Genomic DNA, 22,490 nt, shown 5'->3' on the forward strand with positions numbered 1-22,490 from the left:
ACAAATATTTGAAGGCACATCCAAACTGGACTGTTTGGACTGAGTTGCTGTGAAATGTCAATAAGGAGGCAGTCAGATTAGGCCCTTGGGGGAAGAAGTTCTGCCTCTAGGTGCAGCATCTGAGAAGGCCCTTAAGATGCTGGCGCAGAGCAGGATTTCTATCAGTGACCCAAGTGGGTGGGCAGGATCATGCGAGACTAAGCGATCCTTTACGTGAAATTCTTGCTATTTAGTCTTTAGCCATGTATGCATTCTTTGGAAAAACTTAGCAAAGTTCTTCCCATTAGTTGTCATTTTGACTTTACTCAAAAGTATATCTTGCTTTTCATTTTGTTGTTAGTGATACAGTCGTACCTTGGTTTTCGAACAGCTTAGTTCTGGAACGTTTTGCCTCCCGATTGCCGCAAACCCGGGAGTGTTCCAGTTTGCGAACTGTTTTTGGAAGCCGAACGTCCGATGGGGCTTCCGATTGGCTGCAGGAGCTTCCTGCTGCCAATCAGAAGCCACACTTTGGTTTCCAAATGCTTTGGAAGTTGAACGGACTTCCGGAACGGATTCCGTTTGACTTCCAAGGTACGACTGTGTATCAAGAAGGAAAAATGATACTTAGTTTATTTATTTCCTCTTTCTAGGATGGATTCTTTCTTCCTGGCTGAAATGTTTAAATATTTATACCTGCTCTTTGCTGATAAGGAAGACCTGACTTTCGATATAGAAGACTATATCTTTACCACAGAAGCTCATTTGCTACCTCTCTGGCTATCTACTGCAAACCAAACGGCCCCTAGGAAAAACATTGTGAGTGTTGCTTCATATTTTTGAATTGATTTATTGCAGACTAGCTTTTATCTTCCTCAGTAAAAGTAACTCTTAGAATATTTTTAGATTATTCTTCCGTTGTTGCACAAACTGTGCCATTCTTTGCTGTTTATGCAAACGTAAATTAGGTAATGAGTTTCTAAATGAAAATTTGGTCTTTTGTAACTTGATTCCTTACATAGAATCATAGAATTGTACAGTTGTAACAATATATTGATTGACATTTTAACTCTGCATATTCCTTTTTGTGGTTGGAAGGTTTGTAATTGTGCTTTCGTTGCAAACACATTTGGATATTGTGACTGCGCATGATTAAAGAAAGAAAGAGAAAACAACGCTTAAATTCTCCCTCTTTTCCCCTTTGCAGACTACAGAATACACAGAATTGGATGATAGCAACTTTGACTGGACATGCCCCAACACTCAGATCCTCTTTCCAAATGACCCAATGTATGCTCAGAGCATCAGGGAACCTCTGAAAAATGTGGTGGACAAGAGTTGTCCTAGGGGTGTTTCCAGAGCGTAAGATCATTGTTTATACCTTTCATAACTAGGCGCTACAGCTGCTTATATCGAGCTGATATACTTTTATGCATTGACTAACACATAACGATGAAATCATTTGATACAGTTTGGTTTGGATGACTCCATGCAATGGAATATGCCTAAGGTTCTTGTATCAGAATTTCCCAGCCTGATTGCAGCTTGTCTATTTGTAATGGATGATGGGAGTTGTAGTCAAAAACATCTGTGTGCAATAAGAGAAAGCAAGGCTTGTGTTTCAGCCTGCCAACTTCCAGAAGCCTTTTCATGCATTTTATTATCCGTTCAGTGGCCTCTGACGGCTACGCATAGCATGTTTTAGTCTTACGCACCTCATGTATATTATTCAGGTACCATCAATTCAGTTCTTAAAATGTAGATGGCATGCTTTCTCTTGCAGGGAAGAGAGTTTGGGCACCGGACCAAAACCCCCTCTGAGAGCCAGGGATTTCATGGCCAGTAATCCTGAGCATTTAGAGATCCTAAAGAAGATGGGAGTCAGCTTGATACACCTCAAAGATGGAAGAGTTCAGCTGGTGCAACATGCTATTCAAGTAAGATCTTGCCCTGTCATAACACCTCAGTGTAGTTGTCCTCAGTAGGAACTTCACATGCAGGCATTTTATTTTATTTTATTTGGAACAAGTTTCAGTTTAATTATAGTAAGGTCGGAGAGGTATAAATATGGATATAATACATTGGAATAAATTAAGACTTTCCATTATGAACAAACTACAGTGGTGCCTCACAAGACGAAATTAATCCGTTCCGTGAGGCTCTTCGTATAGCAGTTTTTTCGTCTTGCGAAGCAAGCCCATTGACGGCTTAGCGGATTAGTGCTATTAGCGGTTTAGCGGTTTTTAGCGGATCAGCTGATAAGCGGCTTAGGGCTTAGGAAAAGGGGGGGGGGGAGGGAAAAAACCCCGCAGGAACTCGCAAGACATTTTCGTCTTGCGAAGCAAGCCCATAGGGAAATTCGTTTTGCGAAGCGCCTCCAAAACGGAAAACCCTTTCGTCTAGCGGGTTTTCCGTCTTGCGAGGCGTTCGTCTTGCGGGGCACCACTGTACCTGCATATAAAATAATGATTTATTTAGAATTACAATTTTAATTATAATCATTTTTAATTTATAATAAATTCATTTTGCTTCAGACCCTGCCAGTTTGGATGCCAATAGCTCATCTGAACTAATGGCAGACAAAAAAAAACTTAATAAGGTTATACAGCGAACCCTCTAGTTACGTACCGCTCTGGATACGCAACTTTCAGGTTACGAATGCGGCAAACCCGGAAGTGTATACTTCCGGGTTTCACTGCATGCACAGAAGCAATCACACCGTGTGCGTGTTCAGAAGCGGCGCCTCTGCCTACAGACTTTTTGGGTTGCGGACGGACCCCCAGAACGAATTTAATTCGTATCCGGAGGGTCTACTGTAGTTCAATTGGACTGACCTATAAGGGTAAGTCATTGAGTTTGTTTACTAATCCTTATACACTAACATCATTTATTTTTATTTATTTTTATTTTGTATTTTGACAAAGTAATAATAATAAATAAAAATGTGCACTCCACCCCCAAGACCACTGTAACTATCCAACCTCACAAAATTTCAACACCTCTTACGATGGTTTGACCCCTTTCTGTTTTAACAGTACAAATTCTACAAATACTACAGATATTTGACACTCTTAAATTTAGGCACACAAGAAAGTATTCTTGAAATAAGTGCCCTAAGTTCTGTGAAGCTGTTGAACAACAAGTCCCTTTTCCTGATGTTACACAAACTAAGTAACACAGTTATACTGTCTGGTAGTCCATTCAGTCATGTCTGAATGTTTAGTGGGAGACAGGTTTTTCAAAATATTTGTTAGTGGTAAGCTGCGAGGTTGAATTGAATGTGTTTCAAATTTTGAGGTCATTACCATGACAGGGCCTTTTCAGTGGTGACACTGAGGCTCTAGAACTTTCCAGGTTAGCCTTTCTCCTCACCTGTGCTGAGGACTTTCTGGCACTGAGTAGGGCTGCTTTATTCCAGAGGGCATCTTGAGTTCTCTGAACTGTTTGTTTTACTGAGGAATATTGTGTCTTGCTGCTGGCAGTGTAATGGTTCTTTTGCCTGTGTTTTTATATTTTTAGTATGCACGTGGAATTTTATACTGAAAATACCCCTGGAAGTGTTGTCAAATACAAATAACTGTTTATTTACTTTTTAAAAAAAAAACACCAAAAACTAATTCTAAAATATTTTGGCTAACGCTGGATGTCTAGAAGTTCAGAACAAACTAATTAGCAAGTTTCCTCAGAAAATACTGTTGCATGTTTCGTCTGCAGGGTTAGAATGAAAAAATGCTAGATATTGCTTACTTTTTCATTAGGCAGCAAGCTCACTCGATGCGGAGGATGGTCTACGGTTCATGCAAGAAATGATTGAGCTGTCCAGTCAACAACAAAAAGAGCAGCAGCTACCTCCTCGTGCCGTTCAAATTGTTTCCCACCCGTTCTTTGGCAGAGTGGTTTTGACAGCTGGGCCTGCGCAGTTTGGAATGGATCTCTCCAAACACAAATCAGGGGTGCGTTCTGTCTTTACAGCCTTGTGATTAAAAACAGCAACCACTTGTATAGTTTATACGGAAGTTATGGGAAATTGTTAACATACAGAACTTTAATTTATCTAAAACAAGAGTACTGTAGTACTATATATAATACTATAGTACTATAGTACTATATATAATTTTATTAAGTTTTCTGTTTTACAATTTAAAATACTCATTTATACATCCTTAAGATATCAATGACTTCCCTTCTTCTCTTTCCATGGTTTACTTTCCATACATAAATCCCTGCATATTTTACAAAAAACTATACCATTCAGTATTCCATTATTGCATCCATCAAAACTTGTTGAATTTATCTTAATGCTGCCAGCGTTTTCAGCTGTACACAATTATTTCCTGTATATTCCATGAATGTTTTCCAGTCTCTTTAAACATATGTTCTCCCTGTTCTCTTATTCTATGTGTTAAGTCTAAAAAATAACAAGAAGAGGAGTTGTTCTAGAAGCCCCCTAAGTCAAGAAAACAAAGCAACACTGAATAACTAAGGCCAAAAGCAGATGGCTAACTCGAATGAGTTAGGAAATGGAGTGGAGGGGAACAGTCTGAATAGGCGCTGGGCAAGATGGTTTTATGTATGAAGCCAATTGAGGCTCCCCACTTTGCCCACCAGGCCATTTGCCCCAAACCACGCCCACCCATCCCATACCTGACAGCTTATGTGATGTCAGGTGTGGGGCAGATAGAAATGCGTCTGGATCTGGCTGGAAAGCGTGGTTGAACGTCCTGCGCATCAGCTGACACATGATTTGTTGCAGGGAACACATTTTTATAAAGTGCAGTAGCTTCAAATGCCACTATTCTGATTTAGCATGCAATGAATCATCCTACTGGGATAGCTCAGTCTGTAGAGCACGAGGCTCTTAATCTCAGGCTTGTGGGTTTGAGCCCCACGTTGGGCAATAGAGTCCTGCATCGTAGGGGGTTGGACCAGAAGACCCTTGGGGTCCCTTCCAACTTTATGATTCTGTGAATGAATTCTGCAATAACTGCCTTCACTGCAGTTATTGGGCACAATCCAGTGCAGTGTGGCGAAGCTGTTAGATTTCACTGGGTTTAAGAGCACCAACCCTGTGTTGGATGATGATCAGTGCTGGATTTACATATAAGCTAAACAAGCTATAGCTTAGGGCCCCACTCTCTTGGGGGCCCCAAAAAAATTTAAAGAAAAAAACCGTGGATGTACAATTCCAAAATATAAGATAAAAAACAAATAAAACAAAACCTACATACAGCAACAGTGTTTTGTGTTGTGTAGGCTCCTGTGATGTAAGTAATGGGCCCCGCCTGCTAGCCTGCTCCCTAAAATATCACTGGTTTGCTTATTTCTATATATAGGGTGCCTACATTCTGCATGTGCAAATGGCTTTAGATGCCTATTAGGTCCATAAATTACCATATAGCATATATTCAACAGAAAAAACAGTGACAATTTGTTGTTGACAAAGGATAGCTGGGCATATAAAGGGCCCCATTACCTACTGCTTAGGGCCTCATCAAACCTAAATCTGGCCCTGATGATGAGGGTTGTATTTCCTATTATGCTCTTCATATATTTTAGTGCGAAAAATGCAAATGTTTACATGCTTGAATACCGTATACTAAAGCCTCTCATCTCTTCAACAGGCAAGAGGATTTGTTGCAGTCAGTAAACCATATAATGGATGCTCTGAGATCACCAACCCTGAAGCGCTGAAGGATAAAATTGCTTTGATGCAAAGAGGGCAGTGCATGTTTGCTGAAAAGGCACGGAACATCCAAAAAGCTGGGGCTATAGGTGGCATTGTTATTGGTAAGTGAAACAGAAAACTTATATAAAGATTTTTTAGTTAACAGTGACACACTTGAAATGTTAAGGCAGGTGTGACTCGTGCACTTTAATAATTTTAATGTGAATAATTTCGATGTGTACCCCAGCCTATCTATAGTATTTATTTATTTAAAACCTTTTAAACCTTTATATACTACCCTCCTCCTAATTCAGTGTACGGCATGAAGTAATGCAAACTATTACCCAGGTTAAGGCTTGGGCAATGCAAATTGTCTCATTAAATAAAATTTTAAAAAATACTTTGGCATTTAAAGGATCACAGTATGGGTGCCTCATACTGAGTTTATTCCAAAAACCAGGATGCCTCATGGGTGAAAAAGCCCTTGTGGTTGAATAATGAATTTCTGATAGAGTAGGTGGTTGGTTAAGGGCTGTCGAAGACCTCAAGATGGTCTGGTTGCCTGTATTACATTCATATCCCACCTTTCCTGAGGAGCTCACAGTGGGTTGTTTGAGAAGAGGCATGCCTTCAGGTATTCAGGTTTCAAGCCATTTAGGATTTTTAAAGATAAGGACCAGCACCTGTAGACAAAGAGGCAGCTAGAAGTTTATTTAAAATTGGTATGTATTATAAGTGACGCGGGTGGCACTGTAAACCACTGAGCCTAGGGCTTGCCGATTGGCGGTTCAAATCCCCGTGACGGGGTGAGCTCCCGTTGTTCGGTCCCAGCTCCTGCCCACCTAGCAGTTCTAAAGCATGTCAAAGTGCAAGTAGATAAATAGGTACCGCTCCAGCGGGAAGGTAAACAATGTTTCCGTTCGCTGCTCTGGTTCACCAGAAGCGGCTTAGTCATGCTGGCCACATGACCCAGAAGCTGTCTGCGGACAAACGCTGGCTCCCTCGGCCTATAGAGCGAGATGAGAGCTGCAACCCCTGAGTCGTCCATGACTGGACTTAATGGTCAGGGGTACCTTTACCTTTACAGTGGTACCTTTGGTTACTTACTTAATTCGTTCCAGAGGTTCGTTCTTAACCTGAAACTGTTCTTAACCTGAAGCACCGCTTTAGCTAATGGGGCCTCCTGTTGCTGCCGCGGCCCCAGAGCACGATTTCTGTTCTCATCCTGAAGCAAAGTTCTTAACCTGAGGTAATATTTCCGGGTTAGCGGATTCTGTAACCTGAAGCGTATGTAACCCGAGGTACCACTGTATAAGCGAATCTGGTTGTATTGGTCCGAATTCTGCTAACCAGGTTTTATACTGATTGAAGGTCCAAGTAACTTTCAAGTTGCACTGAGAATTCAGTGGGTGAAAGTTAATATTAATGGAAACCCTGTTCGTTCCACCTAGATGACAATGAAGGAAGCAGCAGCGACACAGCCCCGCTCTTCCAGATGGCAGGCGATGGCAAGAATACAGACGACATCACTGTGCCAATGCTGTTTCTGTTCAACAAGGAAGGCAGTATTATCCTTGATGCCATCCAGGAATATGAAGTTGTAGAAGTGCTGCTTTCTGACAAAGCAAAAGACCGAGGTAAGAGTGAAAACCATGTTAGCGTGTGAAAGGTGGCCCCGGCTCAGTTAATTCAGTCCAAATTTCAAAATATAGAAAGAGGAGAGAGTCCAAAATAACAGGATGAATGCGAGTCTCAGGAAGACCAGCAAACACATAACACAGGCATAGGCAAACTCGGCCCTCCAGATGTTTTGGGACTACAGTTCCCATCATCCCTGACCCCTGGTCCTGTAAGGGATGATGGGAGTTGTAGTCCCCAAACATCTGGAGGGCTGAGTTTGCCTATGCCTGGCATAACAGCACTAAGGTCAGTCTTCCCAAAGGACTGAGGAGGTAGCCAATAGAACACCAAATTAAGTAAAAATCCAAGAAATTACACACTTGTCAGCCTAATTTTCCAGGTTTCCAGGTAATTGGTAGAACGTTTTATGGCTACAGTAGTTAAACATATAAATCAGTGGATTTGCCTTGGGCATGATGAATCTCAGTTTGAGCACTATCCCACCTTGAAGTCCTGTTGATTCCCATTGGGGTGTTTTAGCAGGAACGTAATTTAAAAGGCTGACTTAAGATGGCTTGCAGGCCTGTCATATCTATTTCAAGATGCAAGTATGTTCTTCTCGATTAGGGCCAACTTAGCGTTCTCCTTAAAGCTCCCTGGATTTCTCCTGCCTTTTATGTTCCTAGAATATTTCTCTTCAGGTGGCAACTTTCTGACCGCTGTATCACATTTTATTTATAAAAGCATTTAGAAACTGCCCTCTCACAAAACAGCGGGTCGGTGTACAACAACATAAAGACATTTAAAAGCAATACAAAGCAATAATTAAAATGATTGGCTGCTCAGGGGACATTTTAAAGGATGTCGTAGACCCCATAGCATAAAAATAATCTTCCAAAGATGTCTGAAAGTCAAAAGCGAGGATGCCTATGTACGCAGGGAGGGCATGTCAACAGTATTCTTGTGTTGCTGTGCGGTCCCTTCAAACCACTTTTTAAAGCAGCAGCTATGTTAATGAATGAATTGCCATTGTAAGTTAGGAAATTCTGAATTTAAAATGCATATGTGCTTTTTCCCTTCTTCCTGTGCTACCCTTGGATTGTCAGCAACTATATTTAAAGATAAAATGATTCCAAACTACATTATTGATAGCAGTAAGTATCAAACATCTGTATGTTTTTGCCCAAAATTCTGAAAGCATTTCTCCTTTGGGATGTTCGCTTTGACAATGCTGAATTGTGATGCCAAACGAACCAGAATTGCCTAATCCTTGATTCATGAGTAGTGTATGTTTCAAGTCATTGAGGTGATGTTCACATGTTGGTCCCATAGGTGACATATGGACACTAATAATACCTAGGAGATTTGGGGCAGATAAACCACTTGAAAGATCAGCCATTGGTTGGTTCAGACTGAAAGGGTCCTTTGGGCAGATTATAGTAATTGATTTTTAGAGACTTTGGAAACCATGCATATATTTTCTTTGCAGAAAATTTCTTCGGAATTGTTCCAAAAATAACTATCAGCCTCAAACTCTTATACACTAAACATGTGTTAATAAGAGGGTTAATTATGACATTATTAATAGCTGTGTTTATTTGATAAAAACTTGAAAACAAATACAGCTGTACCTTGGAATTGGAGCAGCTTAGTTCCGGAACATTTTGGCTCCTGAACGTCGCAAACCTGGAAGTGACTGTTCCAGTTAGCGAACTATTTTTGGAAGCCAAACGTCCGATGGGACTTCCGCATATTCTGATTGTCTTCAGGAACTTCCTGCAGCCAATTAGAAGCCGCGCTTTGGTTTCTGAACATTTTGGAAGTCGAACGGACTTCCGGAATGGACTCCGCTCGGCTTCCAAGGTACGACTGTACTCAAGAGCCACAAACTACAGTTGTTTTTTAAAAAATCATTGTGTTCCTTCCCCCTCTTAAGATTTGGAAATGGAAAGCATGGATCAGAAGTCATCTGATAATGATTCTCATAACCAGAGGTCAGAAGAGATTTCAGCAGATTTGAACTTGGTCAATCAAGACCCAGAAGGAGAAGGTGGGTTGGAGTCACCGGCAGAGTTGGGCAGCAATAGTGTTTCCCTTATGGACCAGGAATCCTGTATCCCTAAACTCCAGGAAACTAATAAACTCCAGGAAACCAGTAGTCAAGCATCAGACTTGGAAAATCACCCCGAGGAACAATCAAAGATTGAAACTGACTCCAATCCCACTGATAGCTGGGATAATAATAAAGGACAGTCTATGGAATCAATATTAGCTGATTGGAATGAAGACATAGAAGCTTTTGAAATGATGGAAAAAGATGAACTATAACTTCTAATAAAGTGCTTGTGGGACTACAAAGTGGTGAACTTTATGGAGGATAGTAAAGACCCTAGCATCTGAAAATTAAAAAAAAGAAAGAGAATTGTTCAGTATTGTGACGAGCAGCCAGGTTCCATTGGCAAAAGGCAGCATGTGTTAAAATTTGTATTGTTTTTCTTCCCCCTGTTTTATGGAAAATGGGAATGTGCAATTGACCCATTTGCAGGGTTCCTTTGCATGGTGCTGTAGCACAGGAGGTTCATTCAGGGAATGATTTGGATCCCTCCTGCGTTCCACGTTGCTGTAAGTGAGCTTTGTCTAAGCCTTAGGAAGCAGAGAATGAATGAAACGGGGATTTCAATGCACCACCGAGTCTGGATGGCTAGTTGGGGCACGGCACATGATGGCTACAGGCTGGCTGTTGGCGATGATGCTTTTCCAAGGGTCTATACCGTATCTCAGAAGCCTTTTTATGGAGACAGGGCGGAAGGTACTACAGGCTGTGGTGGCCTTTATAGTGAGGGCAGAATAGCAGGCAGCTCTGACATGTCCTGTGCCACTTAAAATAGCGAGTGTGCTGTACCTCCTTTATCACATCTTCCATTTATTATTTTGAAGAGCGACCAAGATAACTTGGATTTTTTTTTTTTAAGTTCCTAGTTCAAGTCAAGATTGCCTTTGATTTACAGACTATGTGCTTGATTAGCAAAAAATAAAAAATAAAACCGCAGTTAATTCTGAAACTTGAATCTGAGTAATGGGGCATGGCCTCTTCTCTACACTCCCATTGCTTTGAATTTGAACCTTGTACAGTGAATCGTGAGCTAAAATAAGCCAAACTTGCTTCCTTGCCGATTTCCTGGGAAAGGTACCAAATCAGATAGTGCTGGGATAGAATTTATTTCATTTTATTTTTTTGCAACTTTAAATCAGCCTTACATCAGTAACATCTCTCTATTCCTGTATACAGCTTAAATTTCTGTGCACAAAAAAGGCCAGTATGTCCATAGAAAAGTATGAAGTCAGTGGAAGACTGGTATCATGTGTAGATTTTTTTTTTTTTTTAAAGTTGTAGAAATCCTAGTGTGTTTGACAGCAATCATGTTTCACAAATGTCTTAAAGTGAGCTTCTTTTTTTTACAAACCCACGTGTAGCTAAAAGACAAAGAAAAACAATACAGTTGCATCTACGCAAGACTGCCAGACGTTGCTTATTTATATCCAGTCTTGATGACGTTTGTCTTTATTGTTCTCAGGTTTTTTGGCTGTAGGAAACTGATTTGACACGGCACAGTATGTGCTGTGCCCTATTCTGCCACTTTATGTATAAATGTGTTTTTGTTTTAATTGAGAACTAGCAGAATCCCTGTTAGGGTGCTGGGATGTATGTGGGGAGAGGAGGGCTTGTACCCCAGTGCTCTCACTGAAATTCATTCGGTGATGGGCGTTTTTGGAGCGCACGAACTTTTTCTTAAGACAGCACTTTACATTCCCCATAGAAGTGAATTATTAACCGTTGACTTAGACATACATATAGGGAGAAAGTAAAGCTGTATCTGTTGGGATTCTACTGGTATGTGAACTAAACCTGCCCTCTGCTTTTGTACCCCAGTGAACTGAGCAGTTCAAAGGGCAAGTATACCTTTATCCGTCCAGTCCCAGATTGCGTCAATGTCGCGTGCAACACAAATCCTTAGAAGCTGGCTATATAACAGTTAGGTTCATTTCCAGTCCGAACCCGAGGATTGATCCTAGCACAAAAAGGTGCAAAGTCATCTTTCTAAAAAACATATCAGCCAGGTGGAAAGACCTTATTCTTATGGATGAAACAGTGGTGCGAAATCTTAGTGGACAAATGAATAAAAGTGTCCTTTAACTTTTTTCAATTCTTTTTTCCCATTTGCACATGTGAGTGTTAGATGTGGGGCCTTCAGCATTTTTTTTTGTGGAGTTCCCAGAGATGAATTATGTTTAGACCGGAGGCTTTAATTTTGTAATGATTATTTTTTTTTGTATGTGGACTGTTCCTTCAGGGAATTTGAATAGAGGCTTCTCTAAAGTGTCCTTTAGTAACTTAGGCCTAGAGCTTAGAGGAGAATGTGTGCGTTTTGGGCCAAATGCACTTAATTTTAAGTTAGAACTGTAAAAAGCAAGTGGGATGTTCTGCATGTCTGAGTAATAGTGCCACTCGTAAAAAACTTCTCAATATTAACTCTGTCCTAGGCTATAACTTACCCCATCAAACTGCTATTTTCATTAGGCCTTCAATAGTAACGGATCATTTGGTGTTTCTGGTTAACTGGTGTTTCTGGTGAACTGAATCTTTAGTCATTGTATCTTCACCAAGTGTTTTAGACAAAACAGGAGCTGCTAAATTCCATTTCTTCCTACCGATAATTTATTAAGAAAGTGAGCTACCTGTTGCTTATTTGTACATAGTCCATAATGTGGATTTTTAAGTTGATGTATTGACATCGAAATATCTGCACACGTTTTGAGTTTTCCTCATTAATTCAGGGATTATTGAAAGATTCCCTTGCCATTAGAAAGGAGCATCTGAACGGTGGTAGAGTCTACCTCAGATATAGGTTGCCCTTTTATATATTTTTTGTTCATCATCATAGCCATAAGCCTGTTGGACAGTAGCAAAAAAGGTTTACATGTTAGTAGCTGAATTTGGAGACTTGTCTTTTGGAGAGAGCTTACCAATTATGAGTTAATATCTTCATATCACAACAGAAGCCCTTTTTTAGACAAGCATTCCTGTAATTGGTTGAGGCGTTCCTTGAGGAGAGGGTATCAAATGAGCTGGCACAATAACAGGGTTAATTTCTAATCAGGATCTTCCTAAACCTGCTGTCTTGTGCTTCTTTCGGCGTAGTTATTTATAGCAGGTTCATAGAGATCCCAGAGAAACCCTATAGTTAGGACAACAGAGGAAACATTCTATGAATGCATAAACGTACATCCAGATTTTATAAGACTTTTTACCAGCCCAATTTACAGCCATATATTTTCTTATGATGTAATTTATGAAAAGCGTAATAAGGGGTGCTGCAACACGACCGTTGTTGGGTTTTACTGTCTGGTAATTTTAAGTGTGTACAATATTCCTAAGGGCAACTGTGTACTGTGATGTAGAAGTCTGAGCTCAAAGTGTATATATAATCCTTGTATATAAAATTGTGTACCTAATTATAATTGCCGATTGTAAAGATTTAATAAAATATGTAAATATTCTGGTCAAAGTGTTTTGCTTTGTATATCGTCTAAAAGTTCCTCCTTATTTCTACTCTGTCATTAACATCTTTTATCTTCCTCTGTTTCCCCCTTGTCACTCTCTTGTTCCTCTCTCGTATTTCTCCTGTCCCATCCATTTCCCCCTCCTAATGCTTTATGATATCTCCTCCAAAATTTTTTTGCTTCTTCCTCTGAGTTCAGCCTCTTCCTGCTCTGTTTATAAGTGAATGAAATTCCTTCCGAGAATTCCCAGTGGAAGGGGATGCTATTCTTTTTGAGTGCATCTGTTAAGCGTTTATGTTTTCCTTTTTTCTTCCTCAACCTAGCTGGTATTTCACGCATGATTATAATTTCTTGTTCTTCAATTCTGAGTTTTTTCTTCTTATTAGCTTGCATTATTTTATCTTTTAAAATTCGTGAGTTACGAAAGACTAGGCAATCTCCAGGCCACCTATTGGGTCCGGCAGTTTTTGACCTAATTTGGAATGCTCTGTCCATGCAGATAGAGATGTCTTCTTTTTGGATTTCCAACCAGGATGCTAGGGCTTTTATTATTACTTTGCTTTGTATATTGAAGTGGGTGACAAGCAAACAAGTTTCTCCCAGTTGCACAAATGTTCCCTATCTTCAAATATAAACACCAATGCCAAATCTAACAGATGCTCCCTTCAAAATTTAGCATAAGTGTAATCTCAGGCATGAGGAAGGAATTGGTGTCCTTTCGAGGCCATGTGACATTATCCGAAAGGTACGGAAGAAATATAGAGGGTTGTTGTTTTTTACAGCTCTATAAAATTCTCGTATGCCTTGTAGAGGAGTTGCTCCCCCCTCCCAGAAAATAAAAACAGACCCTAAAAGACCTCTCAAAGCTCCGTAAGCTGCCAAGACCTTACTGGTACGCATTGTTTAATATAAGAATATAATATGGGTTTCAGTCTACAGCAAATGTGCCGGAACAGCAAAACAAGCATAAAGGTCAGGTCTGGGCCGCACATTTATTTAAGGACAATTCTGGGGTATGTCCAGAGGTTGATAACAAAAGATGTGCGGTTACACTGATGATGGCGTGTCTTGGTGTTCTTGGTAGAGTCTCTGTCTTTTTTTGGTACCAGTTAAAGTGCTTTTTGCAGTCCATTTACACTGAGATGTTTGATGCCCTCTTTTTTTGTACAGTCATACCTTGGGTTAAAGTCGCTTCGGGTTTAAATCTTTTCAGGTTGCATCCTGCGGTGACCCGGAAGTAACGTAACGGGTTACTTCTGGGTTTCGCCGCTCGTGCATGCGCTCAAAATTACGTCATGCGCAGAAGTGGGTTGCATTCTGCTCAGGTTGCGAACAGGGCTCCAGAACGAATCCCTTTCGCAACCAGAGGTACCACTGAATTTATGTGAACTGCCCTGGAAGTATCTACCGAAGTTCATAATGTTATTTTTGTTATTTCTAAAAAAATCACCTTCCACCCATCTTTCAAGGCAACACTCAAACCACAAAAGCAGCTGAAAAGAAGCAACGCAAAAGCAACAAATGAATTCAGAAACAATGCCAAGCAGTCACTCATGACAGAAACCTGTTAATCCAGGTGGGGAAGGTTATTGGAACAAAAATCTCTTCCGTTGTTTCCAGAGAGTGCATATTAGTAGGGACTTGTTGCGTCTCAACTGAAATGCTATTGCACAGAATGGGCAGCCACACTAAAAGCCTGGCTCTGATGCCAGTGTCCTGGAAGAAGCAAAGATCCCCACTGTTGAAGCAATGATTCTTCAACATCAACTTTGTTGAATGACATGAATGTTTAAGATAACCTTTGTTAAAAGTCCAGAAGCCTTTTTTGCTAGGCATTATAGGTCAAGACTTGCCAAAGCAACAGAAGAAACTACCGTATATTTTTCGCTCTATAAGACGCACATTTTCCCCTCCAAAAATTAAGGGGAAATGTGTGTGTGTCTTATGGAGCGAATGCAGGCTTCTTGGCTTCAGCGATAGCAACGCGAAACCTCCGAAGCGCAGCGGGAGCGCTGCCGCTGCACTCCGGAGGCTTCACGTTGCTTTTGCTGAAGCCTGGAGAGCGAGAGGGGTTGCTGAGCACTGGGTACCTTTGGGTAGCTTTTGCTGAAGGGTAGGTGCCCCTTCAGCTAAGGAGCAGCACCCCTTCAGCTAAGCGGGAGGAGAAATGGAAGGGGCTTCGTTTCTCCTGCTGCTTCGCTGAAGGGGTGCTGCACAGAGAGGGGGAGAATTATTTTCTTCTCCCTCTCTAAAACAAGATGCGTCCTATGGTCGGGTGCGTCCTATAGAGCAAAAAATACGGTATTTATGTATGCCACAACAGTGGCTAGGATACTACTGGCCCCAAAACGGAAAGACAAGATACCAACTAAAGAAGAACGGCAAGGAAAAACTGATGGGCTATGTGGAAATGGCGAAGCTAACTGGGAAACTTAAGAGACAAAGACAATAGAGAATTTTTAAAAGACTGGGAACCATTTATGTTATACTTACAAAAACACTGTAATGAAGTGAACTCACTAGCAGGGTTTGCGTAAACACCATTAACAAAACGAACATAGAGATTGAGGTGTAAAAATTGGGAAATAATAAAGTGTAAGAGGCAATTTGAAAACAATTACTTTATAAAAAGTATAAGAATAGAACAATATTTAATCTAAAGAATTTAATATTAAGGTATGATAAAGCAAGCAGGAGAAGTTAATACGTAAAGAACCAGAAGAGGAAGCTGAGGGAAGTCATGGGGGTGGGGAATATGGAAATTGTATTTTTTCTTTTTCTTGGAGATTGTAATGTGTATAAAATTGTAAAACTTAATAAAAAATTATTAAAAAACAAACATCAACTTTGTTGGACTGGTCATGTTGTCCGGATGCCTGATGATTGTCTTCCAAAGCAACTACTCTATTCCGAACTTAAAAATGGAAAGCGTAATGCTGGTGGTCAACAAAAGAGGTTTAAAGACTCTCTCAAGGCAAATCTAAAAAAATGTAGTATAAACACCGACAACTGGGAAACACTGGCCTGTGAGCGCTCCAATTGGAGAACAGCCTTTATCAAAGGTGTCTTGGGCTTTGAAGACACTCGAACTCAGGACGAAAGGGAGAAATGTGCTAAGAGGAAGGCATGTTTGGCAAATCCTCACCGTGATCAACTCCTGCCAGGAAACCTATGTTCCCCACTGTGGAAGGACTTGTGGATCCAGAATTGGCCTCCACACTCACTTATGGACTCACTGTTACGACTGTGTTCATGGAAGACAATCTTTCTGTTTAGGGAAGTTTTTAATGTGTGACATTTTAAAGTATTTTTAATCTTTGTTGGAAGCCGCCCAGAGTGACTGGGGAGACCCAGCCAGATGGGCGGGGTACAAATAAATTATTATTATTATTATTATTATTATTATTATTATTATTATTATTATTATTAATTTATTTCTCGGCTATGAGTGATCACCAAAAATATAGAAAAGGGATATAATAAGGTAGTCTCTTAAGTATCTGATTAGCACCAACACTGGGATGAAATCAACTCTCTTCCAAATGTATTGGAAATCAAAGACTCAGATGCAACTTGTGGGTTCCTCCCATTGTTCCCATTCAAATGACACATCCAATGCTGGGTTCTGAAATGTTTAAATTGCTTTGAAAGGAAACGGATCATTCCTCTCATGGCTTTTCTGGTTATGTAGCTAGCTGCTACAGTAAATGTGTGAAGCCCCTGTCTATACATGGTTAAGTGGGAAATATAATCAGAAAAGGAACCATTAGAAGCGAAGCGAGGATGGTCTCAGCACAGATAATACTATTTCCCCCCTAATTTAATTTCGGCATTGGTCTTGCTTTGTTGGACAGAGCTACCTAAACATAAGCATGTGTGTGATGTACCCTCCTATTAGAGAATCATAAAAGATTACTGAGCTGCTATTTTAGGAATCAGCTCTCCATGACACACTGAATAGCTGCAACTCCCTGTGACTTGATTCAAAGATGCTATTAATAGATGGGGTCGCATGATGTTTTGGGGAAGGTATGCCTTATCAAGTACCTGAATATCTGGTTTCTCTCAGCAATATCTTCTCTCTTTTAAATCTCCTGGCCTTTAAAAGTTTTGAGCAGACTGTGTTAGGGAAAGGGTGCAAAGCAGTTTTACCTTAATCCTACAACGGAAGCCTACTGTAGCCCTAATTTCAAGCTTTTATCCAACAATTTAAGTGCCTTTCAATTACTCAAGATGTGGATTAAAGGGAGCTAGGATCAAGAAATCAGTTTTGCTCCTTCAGTCAATCAATCAATCAATCAATCAAACAAACAAACAATTAAACAACAGCATTTGGGCCTCAATCCTGAAATAAGCTCACTTGAATGTACACGATAGGCTTCAGAACTGTAAAGAGTAATAGGCACACTGTAAGGAATTAAATCAATTTCAGAAAAGGATATTACTGAAGTTGCAGCAAGCATGCTGGAGCTTTTAGCATCTGCCTCAAAATCTGATACTGCTAACATTCTCCAACAAGGAGACTACGTTAATGAGATATTTCCTCCAGAAGAGATGAGCCAACGCTCTGGGAATAGCATTGGACTGTACTTTGCATTTCCCGTCATATTTATAAGACAGCGCAATAGTCAAGATTAATGCTTAATGTTCTGTGGCAAATTCCTTTGAGCTGGTGTAGGTCAGGCATAGGCAAACTCCAGCCCTCCAGATGTTTGGGACTACAATTCCCATGATCCCTAGCTAACAGGACCAGTGGTCAGGGATGGTGGGAACTGTAGTCCAGAGTTTGCCTATGCCTTGTGTAGGTGATGGCAAAAAATAAATTAATTAGAAAATGCTATTGAACAAATAAGTTGAGTTGCCTGTGAAGATTTGAATCCAAGATATGCTGCGCTATAAATCATATAAAAACCAGCACCTGCTGCCTGTCAAAGGAGGACATGGTAGTGTTGCTATCACATGTATTTTAGTTCTTAAGATATAGAGGGATTCCCCAGATGAACAAATCTCTTCTGGCACTTGCCTTTATTGTGTGAAGAGTTACAGAAAACTGCCAGAAGATGGCAGACCAGACTAAGAACTGCTTACCTAAAGCTTTAAAGTGGAAGAATTACCTTGATACAGCAAAACCCTCCCTATTCTGTGCTTGTTTTTCAAACTGTGACCATCTACATAGGTGCCTCTGTAGACAAGACTAGAAAATGGTCTATGGAGAGTCCAGCATTTGGATGAAGCCACAGCTGCACTGAAAAGACTTCGGGTGGAGATAAAATACTTTTAAGGGTGCAGTTTGAGGGGATACTAGTGGTTGTGTTTCTTTTTATACACATAAAACAGAGTACCTGCAAGGATTTCTCTTGGTGTGCAGTGCTAGTATTCATGTGTTGCAGCCAGCCATGCCTTCTTTTAGGATCCTTTCTCCACATAAGAAATGCAACAGAAAAGGAAGATTTTTGCACCATGCTTAAGATTTTAAGGCATAAGGTGTGTGCAAGAAGGTCAGGCAGACTTATACAGCAAGAGAAACTCAGCTTTAGCGAACCTTCTTTCATGGTGTTTCAGTTTACAGAGAGGAGGAGAAAACCACGGCAACTCATAAGGTGAAAAGAGTTTATTGTGCAATATGAACTGCCCACACCAGAACACATTTAGATTACAGAGTTTAAAAGCTCTATCATTTTTCTTGCGAAACCTGTGATTTTCAAATACTAGTGCTGTTGCAGATTCTCCTTCATTAAAAAGTGATGAAGAGTTCTTTCTTCAATTTCTACATATCAGTACAAAATACATTATAATTTTATATAGGACATACGCATAAACACATACATATCTGATATCTGAGTGACAACGTTAAGACATCTGAAGAGTGAATACACTTCAAACAGGAGTTGATTCGACTTTCATACTTTCCCCAGGTAATTCTTTTCTCAGGAAAATGAGGCTGTGGTTCTGTGCACACTTGTTTGTGAGTAGGCCCCCACTGAACACCACTGGGGGCTTTACTTCTGAGAAAATATGCACAAGGCAACGCTGCACAACGTTTAACCATCTTTCTTTAACTGTGCCTAAACACATACACGTCCAAACAGTTCATCATCTCACACGCAAACTTCAATCTGAGTAGACCTGTTACCCAGAATTACAATTTGCTCAGAGGAGCTGGACGGATCACAGCCCAGTCCTATGAAGAGTTACTGTGCTTCAGTGCAATGATTCCACTGGGTTTAGTTGTGTCTAACTCTTCACTTGAATAGGTTTTGGATTTTTTGTTTCTTCAAAGAGGCACTGTGTCTTAAGAGCTAGGTAATAATAATTCAGTAGCATCGATGGTGGAAACATCATCTGCTGAATTTCTGCCTGTCCTACGAGTGTTGCTTCCAAAAATTCTCATAATTCTCATAATTATTATTTACAAACGTTAATAGAGAATATTCTCTAGATATCTGATGTGCGTAGTTGATGCTCAGTAATATTTTACTTCAGTAGCTGTTATCTGACAGCAAGCTTGCAGTGTTGCTTCCTAGTCCCACCATAGCTCCTTTCATAGGTTAAAAAAAAAGGTAAAGGACCCCTGGATGGTTAAGTCCAGTCTAAGGTGACTATGGGGTTGTGGCGCTCATCTTGCTTTCAGGCGGAGGGAACTGGCGTTGGTTCACGACAGCTTTCCGGGTCATGTGGCCAGCAAGACTAAACCACTTCTGGTGCAACAGAACACTCTAATGGAAGCCAGAGTGCATGGAATCACTGTTTACCTTCCTGCTGCAGTGGTACCTATTTATCTACTTGCACTGGTGCGCTTTCGAACTGCTAGGTTGGCAGGAGATGGGACAGAGCAATGGGAGCTCACACTGTTGCGGGGATTCGAACTGCTGACCTTCCGATCAGCAAGCCCAAGAGCAGGGGTCAGCAAACTTTTCCAGCAGGGGGCCGGTTCACCATTCCTCAGACCTTGTGGGGGACTGGACTATATTTTGAAAAAAATATATGAACTCATTCCTATGCCCCACAAATAACCCAGAGATGCATTTTAAAGAAAAGCACACATTCTACTCATCTAAAAACACCAAGCAGTCCGCACAAATAACCCAGAGATGCATTTTAAATAAAAGGGCACATTCTACTCATGTAAAAACATGCTGATTCCTGGACTGTCCACAGTCCGGATTTAGAAGGTGATTGGGCCGGATCCGGCCCCCGGGCTTTAGTTTGCCTACCTATGCCCAGGAGGTTCAATGGTTTAGACCACAGCCCCATAACCTTTCATAACCTTCAGGGAACATTGCGGCATCAGCTGTTGGGCCAAGGACTCCAAACAAGTCGCAAAGATTCTGGGGCATGCCCTAGAGCGAGGGCAGAGTCAGTGACGCAAGGGCACTCTTGGGATTTTCTCTTGCACACCATGGTCTGGGAGTTGTGCCCTCAAACACACCCAACGTTCCCTTGCGGCTGCACAATGCAAAAGATCAGTAGCACCCTTTAGCCACTGTTTTTCAAGAAGGCCATTGTGGATCTGTTCTCACTGCGGAACAGGCCATAAGATTCCAAACAACTCGGGGTCCCCTGGGAAAAAGTTTGAAAACTATATGGTGTGTCGAGAAAGCTGGCATGCCTTGCTATTTAATAATATTTGATAGTTCGCAGGTTATTTAATTGTATTTGATTGATAGAACTGACCACTTCAGACTGCTTTCTTACCTAGAATCACCCCTCTTTTCATACAAATGGACTACAGAAAAGAGAAGACTAAGTAAATCCATTTTTCTTACTACCCTCCAAAAAGAGGGGGAAAGGTTATAGCCATTTATTGATTTCCCTGTGTTAGTCGACCATCCCCCCCTCTTTTTTTTTTTTGACAGAATTGAATGGTAGCCTTTCTTTCTGAGAGGATGAACCTTGTCAAATTCCAGATAAACAACTGGAGATTTTTTGGTGTGTGTTGGGCATCTTTGATACATTGGCTTATTATTATTATTTTAAGAAACTTTTCTGGCAGAGCTGGATGAAATTTCCAGGCCTATTAGTCCCTTCCCAGAAGATAATTCCCACCAAATTTGAGAAGGATGGCTTTTCCTGCAAGTTTGAGGGTAGTTTTTAAAAGGTGTAACTTAGCCTCCCCTATTCTGGGGTCAGTTTGTATGAAAACATAGAAGTGTTTCTTGGTAAGAAACCTGGAAAATTTCAGATGGACAGGTGCACGGATTTTCTGCGCTACGTATGTTTAGAGCGGGGTGGGCACTGCAAAGGGATTTATTTCCTTCTCCCTTCTGTGGTTTTTGTGAGCAATTTATATCCATATGCAGTAAATAAGGCAGCAAAACCTAAGGAGAATGGCTGTAAAGATGAATGAAAAACACTTTTAGGGTGCTTTTAGTTTTCCTGCTCAGCTGAAAACACTGCAGAAAGAAACTTTAAAGTGTTTCATCCCTGACAGAGTAAAATAGACTGCGCTTTAAAGTTGGGGTGTTTCTAAAAGGGACCCCCCCTCCCTGTTTTGTAGGCAATTTGCTGCGTTCTGTGTTGTGTGACTGTGCTACACACACATACACACCCGCACAGTGTTATATTAGTGCTTAGTGCAACCATACAACCCTGCTTGCCCCCAGGGCACCCACTCACACTTTTATTCTTTCGGCCTGAGAACAGGTTTCCAACCCACTCTGCGTTTTAGAGCAAGATGCTGAGCGCTTTTCTGGCCTTTATGCTAAGCAATGGGTGAGGAGGCAGCAGAATGGCAAGCCAGGCTGGCTGCCTGGCACCCGTGGTCCTCTGTTATTAAGTTGCCTTGAGCAGGAAGGGGTGCCGTGCCCTTCGCTGCCAGGCAACAGGGGAGCTGGCACAGCTTGATTCAGTTTGTGGAGACCCTGTGGAACTCCATGCGCTGCCAGGGGCATTGGTGACAGCAGCACCCAACCAGGGAAAGCGCAGATGGGTTTTGAGCATCCTTGGGAGCACTATGTGCTGATGCTGCCACAGACATGTAGCCGCAAAATGCCCTGAAAGGACAGGATCAGCCTCTGACAAGTTGCTTCTGCATCCCTCCCAAAAGCACCGCGACGGGAAGGAAGAAAGGAGAAACCTGGGAAAGATTGCCCAGTTAAAAGTGAAAGCTGTCCATCACAAAACTACGGCCCCACATTTCCCACCCTTGTGTTTTCCTAATAAAAGCAAATTTGGGAATGTTGCAGTTTTTGCAAATACACTGCCTGCCTCTCTCTCTCTGCCTCCAAATCTCTGAATTAATATGAATCAGAGAATCATAGAATCATAGAGTTTTGGAAGAGACCACAAGGGCCATCGAGTCCAACCCCCTGCCAAGCAGGAAACACCATCAGAGCACTCCTGACATATGGTTGTCAAGCCTCTGCTTAAAGACCTCCAAAGAAGGAGACTCCACCACACTCCTTGGCAGCAAATTCCACTGTCGAACAGCTCTTACTATCAGGAAGTTCTTCCTAATGTTTAGGTGGAATCTTCTTTCTTGTAGTTTGGAACCATTGCTCCGTGTCCGCTTCTCTGGAGCAGCAGAAAACAACCTTTCTCCCTCCTCTATGTGACATCCTTATATATATTTGAACATGGCTATATGCACAAGGCTTTGAGGGGATCTAATTTGGTTTGGAACATTTTGGAGGCTGCCCAGTTTGGCTCAAACATCTCCTGAATT

The 22,490-nt window shown here is 41.2% G+C and overlaps 2 protein-coding genes across 3 annotated transcripts in view; one reads left to right on the forward strand and one right to left on the reverse strand.

The window, feature by feature from the left end:
* EDEM3 (ER degradation enhancing alpha-mannosidase like protein 3) overlaps nt 1-12,831 on the forward strand; it is a 37,495-nt gene extending 24,664 nt beyond the window's left edge. Inside the window, exons 14-21 of one of the 2 annotated variants that reach the window (XM_081865798.1) lie at nt 633-798; nt 1,187-1,341; nt 1,763-1,916; nt 3,738-3,932; nt 5,601-5,766; nt 7,096-7,281; nt 8,371-8,418; nt 9,201-12,831. In XM_081865798.1, coding sequence (XP_081721924.1) covers nt 633-798; nt 1,187-1,341; nt 1,763-1,916; nt 3,738-3,932; nt 5,601-5,766; nt 7,096-7,281; nt 8,371-8,418; nt 9,201-9,592 — 1,462 coding nt within the window. In that variant the 3' untranslated portion in view covers nt 9,593-12,831. The remainder of the gene's footprint in view (nt 1-632; nt 799-1,186; nt 1,342-1,762; nt 1,917-3,737; nt 3,933-5,600; nt 5,767-7,095; nt 7,282-8,370; nt 8,419-9,200) is intronic. The other variant, XM_081865799.1, reaches the window with a different exon arrangement.
* Nucleotides 1-22,490, reverse strand: part of NOS1AP (nitric oxide synthase 1 adaptor protein) — a 226,750-nt gene that overhangs the window by 128,042 nt on the left and 76,218 nt on the right. The gene's annotated exons all lie outside the window — the stretch shown is intronic.

Source organism: Podarcis erhardii, assembly GCF_964252035.2.
Source record: "Podarcis erhardii genome assembly, chromosome: 6".
Taxonomy (NCBI): domain Eukaryota; kingdom Metazoa; phylum Chordata; class Lepidosauria; order Squamata; family Lacertidae; genus Podarcis; species Podarcis erhardii.